Raw genomic sequence first — 16,264 nt, 5'->3', positions numbered from 1 at the left:
GTAAGGAACAAGGTGGTTGCTTCGGATAAGTACCCATGAAGTTGTTTACGTTGGGAATTGCCTTAGCCTGTGTTATGGTAGTAAAATGAATTGTAATCGGCTGCATAAGTCATGCAAAGGTGGGATGCTTGAGTTATTACTTGGAAGTTGTTTCTGTATAGGCATTTCTCTTTCATCTGAATTCCACTTTTAGATCCATCTCTGTCACTTGAAAAAAATGGCTCTGAAGCTCAACCTTTTCACATTTGTCTGTCACTGTGGTAAATGGTAGTCCATATGAGGCACTATTGGTACCATGGTGGGAAAAATTGCATTGAGTTAAATTTTCTTTTCGGGCTGCCTACTGATTTATGAAGTCATTTTAGAGGCTTAAATCGCAATTTGGCAATCATGAACTGTACTTGTATTGAAAAAATTGTGCAGCATTGTTTAATGTTTTTATTCTATATAGGAAGGCAGGATAGTTTAAAGGCACACTGAGGAGAAATTGAAGTTGGCTTGTATCGACAGAATACCTGCTCCTGATTACAAAAACGCCACTCATACTGACAACAACGCTCATGTAACGTAGAAAAGAGCAAGACCCAAAATACAGGTATCGCCGCCACAGGCCAAACTCGCAAGTACAAGCGTGATGACGTCATAGGACAAAACAGTGTTGCTAGAACGAATGGTTCTAGCAACACTAGGACACGAGAAGCCACAAATCACTGAGGCGCAGCCAATGCATGCGCAAATCTCCTTGACGTCGCCAGATGGCGCCACGTACCCGGCAGCTGCGCGCGCGCCTGCAGCATCGGGACCAATCAGCGCCTGCTCACCGCCGTTAGGCGGGCTCCCGGTATTCCGCTAATGGTAACAAGGTACATGGTATGCTAAAGGTGTCTGTCTATTTGCAAGAACTTCGTTGACGACTTCTAGAGCGGGATCCATCGTAACGCTGGCAAAACGCCGGTGCAAACGTAAATGAAGCGACGGTAGCGACGGCAGCGACGGCCGCAATAGCCGATAGATGCCTTCAACGTGCGGCCGGCGGTAGCTTTCTTTTCGGCTGCTGCTAGGCCGCACTGCTGGCCGCCAGAAATCACGGAGTCTGCGTTACGTCCTGTTCACGTCATGTTTCACGTCACTTAGTCCTGTGTCGTCATAAGAGAATCCCAAGTTTGAATCAGACCGGCGGGAAAAACGTTTTCAACTTCGAATCCAAATTTCTTAGAAATAAATGCATCTTTCGCTGCCGGCCAAGTGGCAACAAAGCCATGAAATGCCGAACTATCGGATTTTGCTTAAAAAAAATATTAATAGAGCTCCCCTCACTGTCCCTTTAAGAAATCATTGTATCTGTTTGTTTTTATTAATTTATTTTGAAGTTGTTGTGATGTATAAGAAGTCGTGGTTTCATCTCGGAGCGCTTAGGCTGATCAGTATGCAGCGCGTAGGTCTGTTGAAGCATTCTGAGGTGCGTATGTCAAACCACACACTCAGTGGACTATTCAGAATAAGAGCATCACAAACCCTGAACTTGTTGGTTATAGTTAGGGGTTGGACTTTTCAGTTTTTATTTTCTGATAATTCTGGGGACTTTTTTTGCTTTTTATTTCAGAACGCAAGTTTTGCTTTTTTTTGTGTGTGTGAATACTATTTTTGAGGAATGAATTACTGACCTTTTTCCTTGATTTAATGTTGCAATCCTGCATGGTCAAAGGTCACTTGGAGTCCATCTTGGAGTTTTTGTCAACATGAGCAGTTTACCAGTACACATGAACAGTTTACCAATAATTAACATGCAAATGGTAGTACTTGGTGGGCTTCTAGAAGGAATTGTATTGTCACTAAAACAGTAGCGCAAGTTAATTGTCATTGCTGGAATAAGAAACGCAAGTGAAGGTTTATTTATAAGAACTAGGTCAACATCATAGTTGCGTTGTCGAGCTGGGTGGAGCCAGAGAGCAGGGGATTACCTGGGTGTATGGCAGCAAAGGAATTGCCGCTCGGTCATCGTGGCTGCTGGGATATACTTTTTCATGACACCCATGTGTGGTTTTGTATCAGTGTCCAACATGCAATTGATAAACCTGTTTAACCAACTAGCTGCTTCAGGCAGGTGAATCTAGTGAGAAAACAGTACTTAGTTAGCAGGCGACGAACAGGTGGTGCCTCTTGGTCTGCAGAGGCGTCTGAGCTATTTGACCAGTACCTCAAACCACACAACTGCGCTGCTTATTCAACAATACCACGTTTTGTCGTGCCCCTGGCTTTCCTACTTAGTTAAATTTTAACTTTGACTGACTGTAAGTCATACTCAGCAGCCAGCTGGCTATGCTTTGCATGTGAAGACTACTGATGTTTCTCAGTTAAAACCAATATTTCAAAAGCTGAAATCTGTATACTTTATTGTTTTCATGCACGAGTGGATGCTTAACAGTGCTGATTACTTTAAGAGGCAGTTCTTTTTATACATTCTGCTGGATGACTTGCATGGAGTGAAATTTTTCTTATGTTTATTCTCATGTTGCCTTAAGTTATTTTTGCCCTTGACTTCTAATTTTAAGATCAGCTAGTTTCTCAAATTTTGCATGTCAATATCAGTTAGTTTATTGTACTTTACATTTGTATGGGCATCAACTACTTTTTTTCATTTTGTAAGTTGAAAGAAATGAAAAAAATAAAACGAGATTTTTTTTTTGCCACACTTGCTGCTTTCAGTATCTACTAAGTTTGGTGCAGCAAGACATAACTGAAGGGAGTTAAGCTGAAGTGATATAATAGAAGTATGGTAAGCGAGGATATCTGAGCCAGAGTGCTTTTTTACTGGTGGTGTAAAACTGCTCACTCCTGTCTATTTTGGGGAAGTTGGGGGGAGGGGACTAATTGTGAAAACGTGTATGCTGCGAATTCCTTGCACAGTAAATGGAAGGCTGGCTGGTTTAAAACAACTTCCGGCCTGCCACCATGGCACATCTCGTGTTTCAGTTCGTGTGGGTCAAAGTGCACTGCTTAAATTTCCTTCTTTCAGAGCTCAGCCTTTTGGAATATGTGACACTGAAAAGGCTTGCCATGAGGGTCTGGAGAAAGCTTTCTGGATCATACAAATTCACTGCGTTATATACACAACACAGCATTAATGCCTCATTTGCTCAACAGGCTAGGCAGGCTAAACTGTTGAGCAAGACAAGAAAGGCAGAACTGGCTTGATGCTACGCATATCTTTAATGAGACCTGCATGTAGCGTTAGTTTCCAGTTTTTTCGAGAACGCGACTTTCTCTGTGTAATTTTTTGTTTGCATTTTTTGCTGAAGGTGATGCAGCATATTCATAGACTTCACAAATTTGTGGAGACGACAAAATTTCTTGTTAAGGTCTGGGCAGTGCAGGAGAGATGCTCTTTTTAATCATGTGATTTCAGTAATGAACTCAAATGTAAAATGCCTGCTAGTAATGCAGACAGTGAAATTGAAAGTACCCACAAAAAAAAAAGGGGGGTACCTTTTTGCTTTACACGACCCCCCATGCACACTTACACACTCATGCATATAGAGAAAACAGAGATGGCTAATTTGCTTTGCTTTCAGGGCATTTGCGCTGCCTGGTTGTTTACCACAGACGAGCAGTAGTTCCAACATTTGCCCGCTTGTACTTAATTTTTTTATGTGTCCTTTTTTTTTTGTCTTGCAGAGTTCGTATGCGCAGCTCTTGGCAGCCACCACTTTGAGCAAGCTAGTGTCCAAAAATCCAGGGTCCCTCAGTTTGCAGCAGCGGTTGGAAATGCGTAAGTGGCATTTGGCATGAAAGGTAGAGTGTGTAGCCCTTAGTGCAGAGTCGCATGTCTGTGTGGGCGTGGCAACATGCTGTGTTTGGAGCCTGAGTTGCTGCTGTGCCATGAACCCCCGACTACTACTACTCCTCTGCAGGAAACTACATCCTGTCCTACCTGTGGCAGAGACCAAAAGGTGCCTCTTACGTGACCCAGGCTTTGGTGCAGCTTTTTGCCCGGCTCACCAAGTTGGGCTGGTTTGATTCGGACAAGGAAGACTTTGTGTTTCGCAGTGTCATCCGCCAGGTGCAGTCGTTCTTGCAAGGCTCAGTCGAATACTGCATGGTTGGAGTCCAACTGCTATCGCAATTAACCTGTGAGATGAACCACGTAACTGAGGTGAGCTCTACTTAAACTAGAAAGGCTGACCGTTTTTCTGAAAACTAGCAAAATAAGAAGCTGTGCAGTGTGCCAAAATGCTGATTTTATTTAAAATGTTTGCTTTTCAGGCAGAAGCTAATCGGAGCCTCACCAAACAGCGCAAAATTGCCTCATCGTTTCGAGACAGTCAACTTTATGACATTTTTCAGTTGGCCTGTGATTTACTACGGAGAGCACTGGAATCGTGGAAGTCTCAAATGGCATATAATGATGATACGCAGGTGTGTATAACATTTACTTAGAAATCTAGGACTGTTGGCTAATGTCTGCTGATACTTTGCAGCAGCAACTGATGAGCCAACTGCTGAGATTGGCACATCACTGCCTCAGCTTTGACTTCATTGGCACGAGCCCGGATGAGTCTTCAGACGACCTTTGCACAGTACAGATCCCAACTGGCTGGCGGCCAGCCTTCCTTGATTACAATACCTTGCAGCTGTTTTTTGATTTGTTCCATTCGCTGCCAGGCACCCTAAGCCCGCTGGTGCTTACCTGCCTGGTGCAGATTGCATCAGTGCGTCGCTCACTATTCAACAACGCTGAGCGGGCCAAGTTTCTGTCTCAGCTGGTCACTGGTGTCAAGCACATTCTAGAAAACCCTCAGGTGGGTGCTAAAGGTAGAAAAGTTTTGTGTTTGTTGCTTCCAACAATGGTGGATTTGCATGTTCCAGAGCCTCTCGGATCCGAACAGCTACCATGAATTCTGCAGGCTTCTTGCTAGGCTGAAATCTAACTACCAGCTCGGGGAGCTAGTCAAAGTGGAAACATATCCTGAGACCATTTCACTCATTGCCAAGTTCACTGTGACAAGTCTCCAGGTGAGGCCACTGAAAGAAAAGTGCAGAGTAGGGAGGGCATTGAAAGAGAGTTGCTTAGCGCATGGGTGGGACAGCTGCACCAGTTATGCCATTTTGATATAAATGCAATTTTCTGCGCCCTGCAGCACCAAAGCAAATTAATTGGCTGAAATCACACCAAGTAGTGCGAAAGGCAAGGGGCAACTGACACTAGTTTCTGCTGACCATGTTAGTTTTCTGGATCTCGCTCAGACAGAATGCAGCTGAGTCATGAACGGCTGCAAGTGGTTTTACTTTGAAAAGTTGTGAATTAAAAATGAGAGAGCAACACCCGATCCTGTTCCCTGCATTCTCTGCAACATTTCCCCACTTCTCTGTCACCTGTGTTTCATTGCGCAGCTGCTGTTGCTGGCTACATGGCCATTGCAAAACAGGGAGAGCCTTGAAGCTTGGGCGGACACCCTTCGTACAAATCGAAGTGGTGCTGTCCTCTAGCCTCAAACCCCGGAAGACTCTTCCTAATCTTGAGGCGCTGTGCCTTGTGGCAGCATGGGCAATGCTGGGCCCTTCCTCTTTATCCCTTCGCTGTGTTGCTTTCAGCTGGCTAGCCTAGTCGGTTGTATTTCCCCGCCTAACCTGAGAAACGACAAAACTTTTAGCCCTTGAAAACAAGGACGAACATGAAGACAACAGGTGCGCACGTGTTTTCTTCATGTTCGTCCTCGTTTGCAAGTGCTAAAAGTTTTGTTGTGACATACCAACCTGCCCGAAGAGCCACTCTAAACCGAAAGTTCCCGGAGCCCTACTCTCTGTCTCCAGCCTTCAGCAGCACATTGCCTCTCCCTTCTGTTTTGGTGGTGCTTCCAGCCTCTGTTATCCATTTGTTTCAATAGTGTTGCATCTTTATTTCACTCTGAAGCTGTGATTTGCAAAATGTTTGGACTATGGTGCACCTAGTTGTTTTCCCAAGATGGTGTCAGGAATTAAAGAGCTATTCTAAACCAGACTTCAACTACTTGACTGCTTGCAGGTGTTCATGAACTAAATCCCTGCTGACTCGAAGTCATAAAAGTAAACAAAGAATAACAAAACAATTAAAGATGCGTGGAAGTTTTGAGATGAATGTTTTCAGTGTGCTGATCGTGCGTTGTAAAAATTAAAGCCTTCTACCTTTTTATACTACAACAAAAATGAAGCATTTTATGAAAATAAGTCCCATGTAATGGCAGAGCAGCATGAGAAGCATGGTCCATAAGGAACAGCTCGGGATTGTGATAATGTGATGGTGACAGCAGCTGCTGCCATCTCTGCAGCTCGGGCAGCATTGATGACACTATAGCGCCCGGCGACGCTATAAAGCGCCGGCGCTGCGATCGACGTTACAGCGCGCGCTAGAAGAAAATAAAGATGGACAGTGCGTGCTCGGGGCGCACACCCGGCACGGGCAGTTCGGAACTAGAAGCCTGCCACGCTGGTCGTCTCTCTCTGGTGCTCCGCTGCGACCCCGCAAATCCTGAACAGTGGTGACCCGGCGAACCGTGCCTTCTATCCCAGCGGCGTCCTAGCATGGCGTACTGGCAGGACCCGAGTTTCGACCCGCCGCTCCCAGCGTTCCGGCCTGCAGGCATCGGCGGGTGGTTCGCCCAACTGGAGGCTGCGATGTACCTGAACGGCATTACCATCCAGCCGTTTAAACACGCAGTGCTTTGCGACATCCTCCCGCCCGACCTCCTGCGTCGGCTTATTTACTCTGCCTTCGGCTGCCGGCCATACGATGAGCTGCCGTCTTGGCGGACTTCGGCGCCTACTATGTTCCGCCGCCGCTCTACGACGCAGCGGACCCGTTTTCGCCGCCGCCAGCCTCTGGCCCTGCACCGGCCTCGCTCGCGCCCACGCAGCCTTCATCAGAACCCGGCCCACCTCAGCAGCCCCTCGCCGCATCGCCGCCACTCCCGTCCAGCGTCTCCAGCCCGGCTGTCTCTCTCGACGCCACACCAGGTGGGATCCGCACGAGCTCTGCCTCGCGTCCTGCTCCCACTACTATCCGACCCGCGTCTCTGGCTCTGCCTCCTTGCGCTTCAGTGGTGTTGTCGCCAGAGCCTCCTGCAGCCAAGGACGACTCTGCGGCAGCAGCCGTGCCGAGGCTTCCGGCATCTCCATCTACCTCGTCACTACCGCCAACAGCTCTGCAGGCCTCTGCTGTGAGATTGAAGCCGCCACCGCAGCATGTGCCATATACCAGCCCCACTACCCTGGCGACCACACCGCCTGCCCAAGAGGCCCCACCCCAAGCCCTCAGTACGGTCAACCGCTTCTCGGATTCTGACCCTGGCAGCTCGACACCGCCGCAGCAAGCGTCTGCTTTGGTGCTTGACTTGAGCCACCTTCGGCACCGAATGGTCGAGCTACCCACACCGAGTAGTGCGGCAGTTGTCCATCCCAAAGCTGTGTCTTTTGCTGCCAGCCAGCCCTCTGATGTAGCAGTCTTAGCTGCACGGCCTGTCACTGCAACCACCTTTTTGCACCCACCTACAGCCGACCATGCTCACACGCGCATCATCCCTGGCCAACCGCTCCGGACTGTCGATCCCGCTTCACCCAAGCACCTGACAATGAGCCCTGCAACTTCCTCCGCCATCGTCACGGCTCTCACCGTTGTGTCGACGGTCACACCTGTGCCAAATATTGTTCCAGCTGCTGCTGTCGCAGCACAGCTTATGTCAGTCCACGGAGCCGATTCGCCCGCTCTTGTGCTTGTGGCGACGTACTTGGCGCGCCAGATTCCCACCGACACCGGCTCCAACGTTCCAACACTGACAACACTTGTGTCCGCGGGCAGCACTACAGTCAGTGACGGCCCGACCATGGCCTTCCCTGCCCCCATTTCCTTTGTCAACTCGGCACCCAGGATCATTCGCCCGTTGCGAAGCAGCCAGGCTCGTCCACCTGAGCCCGCGCACTCCACCCGACGGCTCTTCCCGGCACCTGACATGAACTTACCGGACTCTCCATCTCTAGCTGCTCCATCTCTGCCCCGTCGGCGCGCAAATTTCGCCGTTCCGTCTAGGCGGGGGGTCCTACAGCGCGCGCTAGAAGAAAATAAAGATGGACAGCGCGTGCTCGGGGCGCACACCCGGCATGGGCAGTTCGGAACTAGAAGCCTGCCACGCTGGTCGTCTCTCTCTGGTGCTCCGCTGCCACCCCGCAAATCCTCAACAACACCATTACCCATAGAGGGAAGAGATGGGAGGGAAGGGGGATTGGAACGACGAGCTCCCTCCCAAATGTCCTTCTCTGCCCGGCCATTATTGTCCTGGAAGCACACTGTCCTCGCCTCGCTTCGCAGCTGAGAGTGGATGCAATGCATGTTGGCCTGAATTGTCGAAAGTAAAGAGCAGTTCAGAACAATGGGAAGGGATGTGCACTGTGGCGCTGTGCGCATAAGGGGTTTGTTGTATAGTTCAGGGTGACCTGCGAACCACCGTGCAAACTGCTGACTAGTGGCCCTGTTTTCTAATTTTCAGAGGCCAGATTTTCAAGTATCTGAATTTCGTTGCTGAAAATTTTTTATATAAACGGTGACAAACACATGACACCTAGTGGAGTTTATTGTGCGGTATGGAGAACTTTTGATTTAACTGGTATTTTAAGTCATGCGAGTTTACCTCATTTATGCTCTCATGTTGCTCCAAAATGCCAAAATTAGGGATTAAAATTGATTGTAGTTCTGCTCAAGACACATTTTTCTGCTCCAAGGGTTACTCCAAAACCTGCCTTGGCTGTGCTCTCAGATCGCAGAAATTTTTGGAACTCTTACTTCGTGGAATTAATGCATCTCTTTTCTTCATACCAGGCTTTTGTGTTACCGTTGTAGGAACGAGCGCTAATGTGTAATGCAGTTAGTTTGCCAACCCAAAACTGTAGGCTCATTTTTCCTTTGTATCCCAGACATGTCCTGTATGTGTCTGTAAACATACATTAGTTGCTTACTAGTTTTTTAGCTGTTGCCTGCAGCAGTGTAGGTTTTCAGTGTGCGCTGTTCTGTTTGTCATACCAGTTTCTGGTGTAAAGAGGAGTGGTGCCTTCACTTGAATGTTCTTCTGAAGACATGTAAAACTGCTGTGCAGATGTGGCAATTTGCTCCAAACAGCGTCCACTACCTGCTAAGCCTTTGGCAACGCATGGTGGCATCGGTGCCGTATGTCAAAGCATCGGAGCCTCACTTGCTGGACGCCTACACACCAGAAGTGACACGGGCCTACATTACATCACGGCTAGACTCTGTCAGCCAAGTCATGAGGTGAATCTTGAGCAAACCTTTGCAGTATCTATAAGCTACTTGTGACATCTGCTTTTGGGTTGGCATGCCTCCCTTTATTTCTATGCATTGCTTTTGTAAAGCAGGTGAGTCCTGACGAGTTTTTGCGAGGTTTATTTGGGAAGCATTTAGAATTGACACATGTGAGCTTAATCTGGTTAAGGAATAGTGAGGGCAAGCTGCAGAAACAGATGGCAGTGGATGATGGGTGATGTAATGAGCCTGTGCCGCCATCCTTCTTACTTCTATCCTGGTGCTGCTTCATTGCAGAGCGACCAAGTTGCGCACGTCTGGACTAGTTGGCACGGAACAGAGCATAAAATGGAGGTAAATGGAAGATGCTTGCGAGGTCTGACTGCGCTAGTGTCTCGTGCATTGAAAAATCGGGGATGTAGTAAGCTGAACAAACGTGAAACTGAAACGCTCTCGGAGGCACTGCCTGCTTAACTATACAGTAGCACATCACTACACTTTGATCTCTAAACGATGTTTGGTTGAGTTATTTTTTTATACAACTTATGTCTTAGAGAGGCGAGTCATTGCGAAAAATCTGTTGCATGCCTGATTTACCAGGGGGGGAAAAAAAAGTCAAGACTGTACTGGCTGCTGGCACAAGCAATAAAAATTTACAAGAGGCCTATTTGGGGATGTATCAGTTTTCTCTTTCATTGCGTCCACCTCTTTTGAGCCTAATCATTTTTCTTGTCAGTGTAGATGAAAAGTGAATTGAAATGACTTCAAATGAAGGGCCTTTATGATTTGAGGTCATGGTGTTTTACTTCATGGTTGTGGGTAGGAACTAATATATAAAACCACTGCTGTGGAGAAACCCTTATCCTTTGGCAAAATATCAGTTTAATAAAGGGATGGATTGCTCAATAATAAAAGTTCAGATTACTGACCCATCAGAACCAGAGTAGGTAATGCAAGCATCTTTATAATTTTGGGACTTGCATGATTAACGGACACTAAGAAGGGTTCCCACACCTCTGTATCTGTTTGCATTGCTGTAACATTAATTCATTTGTGTTTACAACACATAGTCAGTGCGTGGACCTAAATGGTAAGTGCTGTGCAGTGCATATTGTATATTGCTGTGTATAAGTCGGCCCCCAAACTCGGAGCCCTCGCTCACCAGAAAAAAAGTTTACTCCGAAAACAAGTTGATGCATACACCCCTCTCCATGAAATGGGATTGTGGCGCATGCACAGCTCAAAACAAAGAACGTATAACGCTGCCGTCACACAGCCAGCAGTCAGAGGCAAATTAAGGTCAGAGACGGTGAACCGGTGCACCATCCTGCCAGTGAACCTGTAGTTTGGATTCTGGCGTGACAGACGCTTCGGAGGTTACCGGAAGTTTGCTCTCGCTCTGTTTACTGCTTGGGGAAAGTGACCGCCAGTGTGAGCGAGCCGGGGTAAATGGGACTTGCCAGGGACTTGCACATAATTAGTTTTTGTTTTTTTTGACGCGTGGAACTTTATGCATCCTGCCGGAAGCGGGCACCGGCATGTGGTGCGTACTACCAGCGGCTTAGTTGAAAGTGCCTTAGACTCTGCAAATGGGCCGCTGCACATATTGATCACTCTCCCCAATTTCAGATGGTCATTTTCGGAAAATACATTGAGTTATACACAGCATTGTATGGTAATTTTGCATACTACTCTGGTCAAGCCTTCCTGTGTGCAGCTCTTAAGGGGGGTTGTTCCATTTTATTGCACTTGGTCGACATTACTCCGTAGTCATGGGTGTTGCTGGTTGTCTGGTCAGTGAGGAGCTATAGGCTTCTTTAGGACAGTGAAGACTGCTTTGATGGCTGTGATAAGGACAATCAAATCAAGAATTGCTTTAATGCTGTATGCAGATGCTTTTGAAACACCTGGTTTCTTAATGTTCAGCTTCCTTTCGCATTTTTTTGAAGCTTTTTCTACTCGGACACAAAGAAATCGCCATCTGCCTTTCTGTCATGCCCTCTGTGACTAACTTGTCTTCTCCTGCTGGCTGGAGGGAAGGTTATCTGTGTGGACCTAGGGTGCCCCGATGTGTTCCGTTTGGCAGAAAGCTGCATCTAGGCACCCTATGTGCACTGGGGAATGGGGGGGTGTGCCATTTGTGGTTGTCTGACCATGGAATGGGTGTGCTCTCAAGGGTACAGAGGGAGTGTGGTACAGCTGTTGCTTTTGTAGCTTTGTCCTAGAGGAGAGTGAAAGGTCTGGGAATTTTTTTTTGTTGCACAGACTAGATTTTAATTGATCATTATCACTGATATCTTGATGTCCCAGCCGCTTCCTTTTTGTTGTCTGCTGCAGGGAAGGCCTGGAAGACCCGCTAGATGACATGGGCATGGTACAGCAGCAGCTGGACCAGCTGTCAACAATCGGCCGCTGCGAGTACGAGAAGACATGTGCCCTCCTTGTGCAGCTCCTTGACCAGTCTGCCCAGGCATACAGGGAAGCTAGCACCCAGGGGGCAGCCGCCCTTGACCTGGCCATTCTCGAAGGTGGGCTGCTCAGTGTATCGACCAGCTCTGAGGCAGGGATTTCCCAGGGAACAAGTGCTGTAAGCTAGTCTGCTATAAAGTAGCTGACCTCCTGAGTGGTGCTTTTAACTGTTGCTGGCTGTGAAGCTTAGATATTTTGAATTTCAAAATGAATCAGTAATGTTTAGGATTACAAGGAGCACTAAAGAGCACATGTGTGAGCTGGACTGGAAAGCAGAGCATACATAGTAGGCTATGAGGGCTGCCTAATGAGTTTTTGGCCAGATGGAAAAGGAAGTAGCCAATGTAAGTGAATGAGTACTGTGCGCGCTCGACAAAATCTTTGCTTGTGTAGGGCTACCCTCGAATTTGTCTGCACGATTTCCTTTGAAACGAAATCAAAGCGACATGATGTTAGGAGAAAAAAAAGGGTTCAGAAGAAAAAAAAAACAGTTGTGTTTCATGTACTGTCAGCGTTAAATGAAATGAGTACAGCATAACTAATGGAAAGACAATAGTACAAAGATATTGCTGGAGGGGAAATGTAGGATAAATCAATTCACACTTCTATGTATTGGTCTTTGTAACACAGAAGTGCATATCTAGCATTCTTCAGTCTTTCTCAGCTAAGGCCTCTCATTTTATATTCATGTTGCAGCTGTCTTGTTCACGTTTTGTTTGAAACTGACAGTACTGATTCATATTTAGTGTAGCGCCTTTTGGGGATGCCTACAAGATGGCAGCAGCATGTGGCATTCACAGTTATTACTGCAACTCAAATACACTATAAAGTAGAAGGTTGGACAGGCACCACCGTAGCTCAATTTGTAGAACACTGTGCGCGACGTACGGAGGTCTTGGGATCGTGTTCCACCTGTAGCTTGTGTTTTTTTTTAAGCGATATAGCTTAAGGGTCCAGTGTTGCAGAAAAAGTGTCGTTATTGGCATTGGTCGTGTGTGAACAAAAGCAGCAGCGATGGCAGCATTGGCTGCAGCGAAAAATCCTTGCAACAGTGTAATTGGTATTGAGGTCTGCTGGCTGTGCTTCCCTGGTTTGGCACACGTTTGCCGTCCACGCTGCCACCTTGTTGCCGCCATAGTGGCTGAAATTAGCAGGCTGAGATGGATCGCAGCTTTATGATAGTGGTTGCATCTTTGATGAGCCCAGTTCATGTGCGCACCAAGTGGTTGTGGGAAGGGCAGTGGTACCAGACCAAGTTACTTGTTTCTTGAGCTTCCCCTATAGTGCACGTGAGCTGTATGTGCTGTGAAGCCCCGACACATCAAGCCAATGGTAAAGATGTTTTGTCTGTCATCTACAGTTAAACCTGGTTGTAACGAAATTGAAAAAAGTGAGTTTTTTCATTACATTCAGGTTTTCGCTACATGCAGCTTTCGCGAGAAGAGTCAAAAGGACACTGCGGAACGAAAACAAAATAAGAAATGAATGTAGGTGAAATCACATTGAAAATGTGCACAGGTGACAGCGTTACTGGATGTCATAAATGCGGAGAAACGTTTCACGATCGCGCTGATAGCGCGACTGCGGCTCGCACAATGCCGCTACGAATGGGGTGGGGAAGGTGGGGGTGCTGCGACTGAACTAGAGAATGCGTGCGGCCGCACCACCGCCATAGACCAACCACGGAGGCTTGTGCTTCTACCCGTATGCTCCCTCTCTCGGTGTTCCCCTCACTGTTGCCCCAGTAAACGGACCTCTCACTTTATGTCGCCGGAGCTCTGCGCTGTCCCTGCTCCAAATGCGCGGCAGCTGTTAGAGCCGTAATCACGTACGCGAGCAACCGCGCGGTGGTGATGGTTGTGCACGGCTGGTTTCGTTTCTTTTTTTTGCTATGCCCTATTATTCTTCGCTGCTTTTGAGCATGAACTGTTGTAATGCCACATGGTGTGACGTTCCAAAAGAGAAAGTGCCGGAGATGTGCCGACAGCGCTGGAGTACGGCGCGTTGTGGGAACTACGGTCGCTCGTTGCGATCGGCGTTCCTCTCATGTCAGTTCGTGCTTTATTTTCATGAAACTTTCGCGTGTTTGTGCCAAATTTTGAGTAACTCTGTACTAGCTAACAGATAGATGACATAGCCACTTCATTATATCAAGGTCAACCGCCGCAACACCTTCTTTACATGAAGGTCTCAAATACACGCGCTTCATTGGGGGCAAATCGGGGAATTGAGAAACTTCGTAATATCAAGGAATTCGCTATATGGAGGTTCATTACATCCAGGTTTAACTGTATAGCCCAGCAACTGTGTGCCGCAGAGCACCGGCATACCTGCATATTGCTCTGCTAATAGCAGTTCAAATCTTACTATTAAATTACCATGACAAGGCAGAAACTGCACCTTTGGGCGCAGTTCCTCAACAGTTTTGACAAAAAGGTCGGAAGCTCAACGAAATCACGTTCTGTGGCATCACTATAACTCATTCAGTTACTGACACCTGAGCTGACTGAACAAAGGGGGTTGAGCGGAAAACGATAGCCTTCTAAGCAGTGTTTAAGAATTCATCACCAAAAGCTTCAAAAGTGCTTGATTTGAAGGTACTGTGATATGGAACCGGAGCTAAGCTGTATGTCACTGTGCAGCACTTTCCGAAGCTGCAAGAATTTGCTTTCAGTTGATATCCGCACGGGTAATTCCATGCTAAACGCACCAATGTTTGCGCTCGACCTTCTTTGATTTCATTGAAAAAATTTTTGGCTTTTTATTGAACCATCAAAAGCAATTTCCCGTAATATCTAGCAGGAAAAAAAATTTCACGTCTTGTGACAGCCCTTTGAATTTTCCATCCTGGTGCAAAACTAGGTCTCTGTGAAAAATTTATAATAAAACGTTGATTTTTTTTTTTTGCCCTCCAAATTTTTTGCTGACATTGTATATGAGTTGTATTTTTTTATCATATGTCAAAACGTTGCCTGCACAACGTTTTTCTAGTTCGGTTTTTTAGCTCAAAATGCTCCCTTTTGGAACATTTTTTAGAAAATTCATGCAGCATTTGTGAGCAATAGAAAAACTTTTCACTGGCTCACCATAACATGTACTAGTACATGGAAATGTTTACACTAGAATTAATCTCAACATTGAGAAGAAAAATGCCAAAGTTGCATAAAAGTACATTGTGCTGCTTATTCGGATTAAAATGTTATACTGAGGTGGTCACTGCAAAAATGCATGATACTATTCCTCTAATGGCTCGTTTTATTGTAATTTTCCTCAGCAATTTTTATCGAGTTCTGTTTTTGTTTTAGTCCGGAAAAAAATTTTGAAGTTGAGCGCCACAGTGCCAGCCGTGCCCCGTACGGTCATTTCACTGCAGAACACAATCTTGGCGCTGTTCAGACTGCTCTCTCTTCCGTGCGCTCTACATCCGATTTGAGCGAAGCCAGCATCACGCTTCTCGCATGCTGTGTTTACTAAAGCCGCACTCTGCATGGTGCGAACACTGAATCAGGTGACTTGAGGGGACATACACAAAAATGAATATGATCGCCTGTGTAGTCGGGAGTCTCACCTCCGCGTTGCTGTGCCTTTTCTTTTTTCTACTAAGCTCAGTACTGGACTCGGCGCATTTCGCTGGCTCCAGAGTTCTGCAAGATCAACAGTCCTTACTACAAATATGTATTAGTGCATTTTTCTGAAACATGGATGCATCCAGCACATTTAGGTGTGTTGTTCTTGTGAAGGTGCTAAACCAAAATACTATTTTATCTCTTAACCAGCTTTACCCGCAGGTTTGATTCCGAGGTGGCACCAGTAAATAGTGGGAAGTATATAATGCGAAGAATAGCAAGAGGCAAAATAACATCTTCCCGTACATTTATTGTGAGTATTCATGTATGTTTTACAGGAACAATAAATTGAAATTACTGCAGCCGCGTCTTCCATCGTTCTTGCTTTGTACCTCAATAAAATGGCCGCTTTACCAACTTCGAAATAGAAACTGCCCTTCTGCTTTCACGTGGCTCAAAGTGGATGCTGACAAATTCCTAAGTGCTGTGATGAAAGCTGCTGTGCGCTACCTGCTCAGGTATGTCCACTGCAGCCTTCGTGCCCAAAGCAGAACTTGGGAGCCCAGCGAAATGAGTTGATTCCGGTACAGAGCTTAGTGGAAAATACGAAAAGCAGAGGGACGCGGAGGCGATACTCCAGTCTCCCCAGGTGATTATATTATTCGCTTTTGTGGATGCCCTCTCGAGTCACCTGATTCCGTCCACGCACCTTGCAGAGCGCAGCTTTTGTAAGCACAGTGCGTGAGAAGTGTGATGCTGGCTTCGCTCAAAACGGACGTGCAGCTTTTGAACACGTGAGTGCACGGAAAAGAGAGCAGCTTGAACAGTGCCGAGATTGTGTTCTGCAGTGAAGTGACCGTACGGAGCATGACCGGCGCTGCGGCACTCAGCTTCAAAAATTCAGCTGCCTGTAAGTGCACTTTTCAAAGTGCCATTATGATGCTTG

At 46.8% G+C, this 16,264-nt stretch overlaps 1 protein-coding gene across 6 annotated transcripts in view; it reads left to right on the top strand.

Moving 5' to 3' along the window:
• Window positions 1-16,264, top strand: part of Ranbp16 (Ran-binding protein 16) — a 61,164-nt gene that overhangs the window by 4,185 nt on the left and 40,715 nt on the right. For 3 of the 6 annotated variants that reach the window (XM_089578990.1, XM_089578993.1, XM_089578994.1), the window contains 8 exons: window positions 3,676-3,769; window positions 3,912-4,153; window positions 4,264-4,416; window positions 4,479-4,799; window positions 4,867-5,013; window positions 9,120-9,292; window positions 9,581-9,637; window positions 11,621-11,811. In XM_089578990.1, the coding sequence (XP_089435116.1) occupies window positions 3,676-3,769; window positions 3,912-4,153; window positions 4,264-4,416; window positions 4,479-4,799; window positions 4,867-5,013; window positions 9,120-9,292; window positions 9,581-9,637; window positions 11,621-11,811 (1,378 nt within the window). Of the gene's footprint in view, window positions 1-3,675; window positions 3,770-3,911; window positions 4,154-4,263; window positions 4,417-4,478; window positions 4,800-4,866; window positions 5,014-9,119; window positions 9,293-9,580; window positions 9,638-10,789; window positions 10,877-11,620; window positions 11,812-16,264 lie in introns of all 6 variants that reach the window. The other 3 variants (XM_089578991.1, XM_089578995.1, XM_089578992.1) reach the window with 3 other exon arrangements.

This window comes from Amblyomma mixtum, chromosome 3 (genome assembly GCF_055824585.1).
Source record: "Amblyomma mixtum isolate Tamu chromosome 3, ASM5582458v1, whole genome shotgun sequence".
NCBI classification, from domain to species: Eukaryota; Metazoa; Arthropoda; class Arachnida; order Ixodida; family Ixodidae; genus Amblyomma; species Amblyomma mixtum.
The sequence above is the reverse complement of the archived record's forward strand: the minus strand, read 5'-3'. Positions and strand labels throughout refer to the sequence as shown.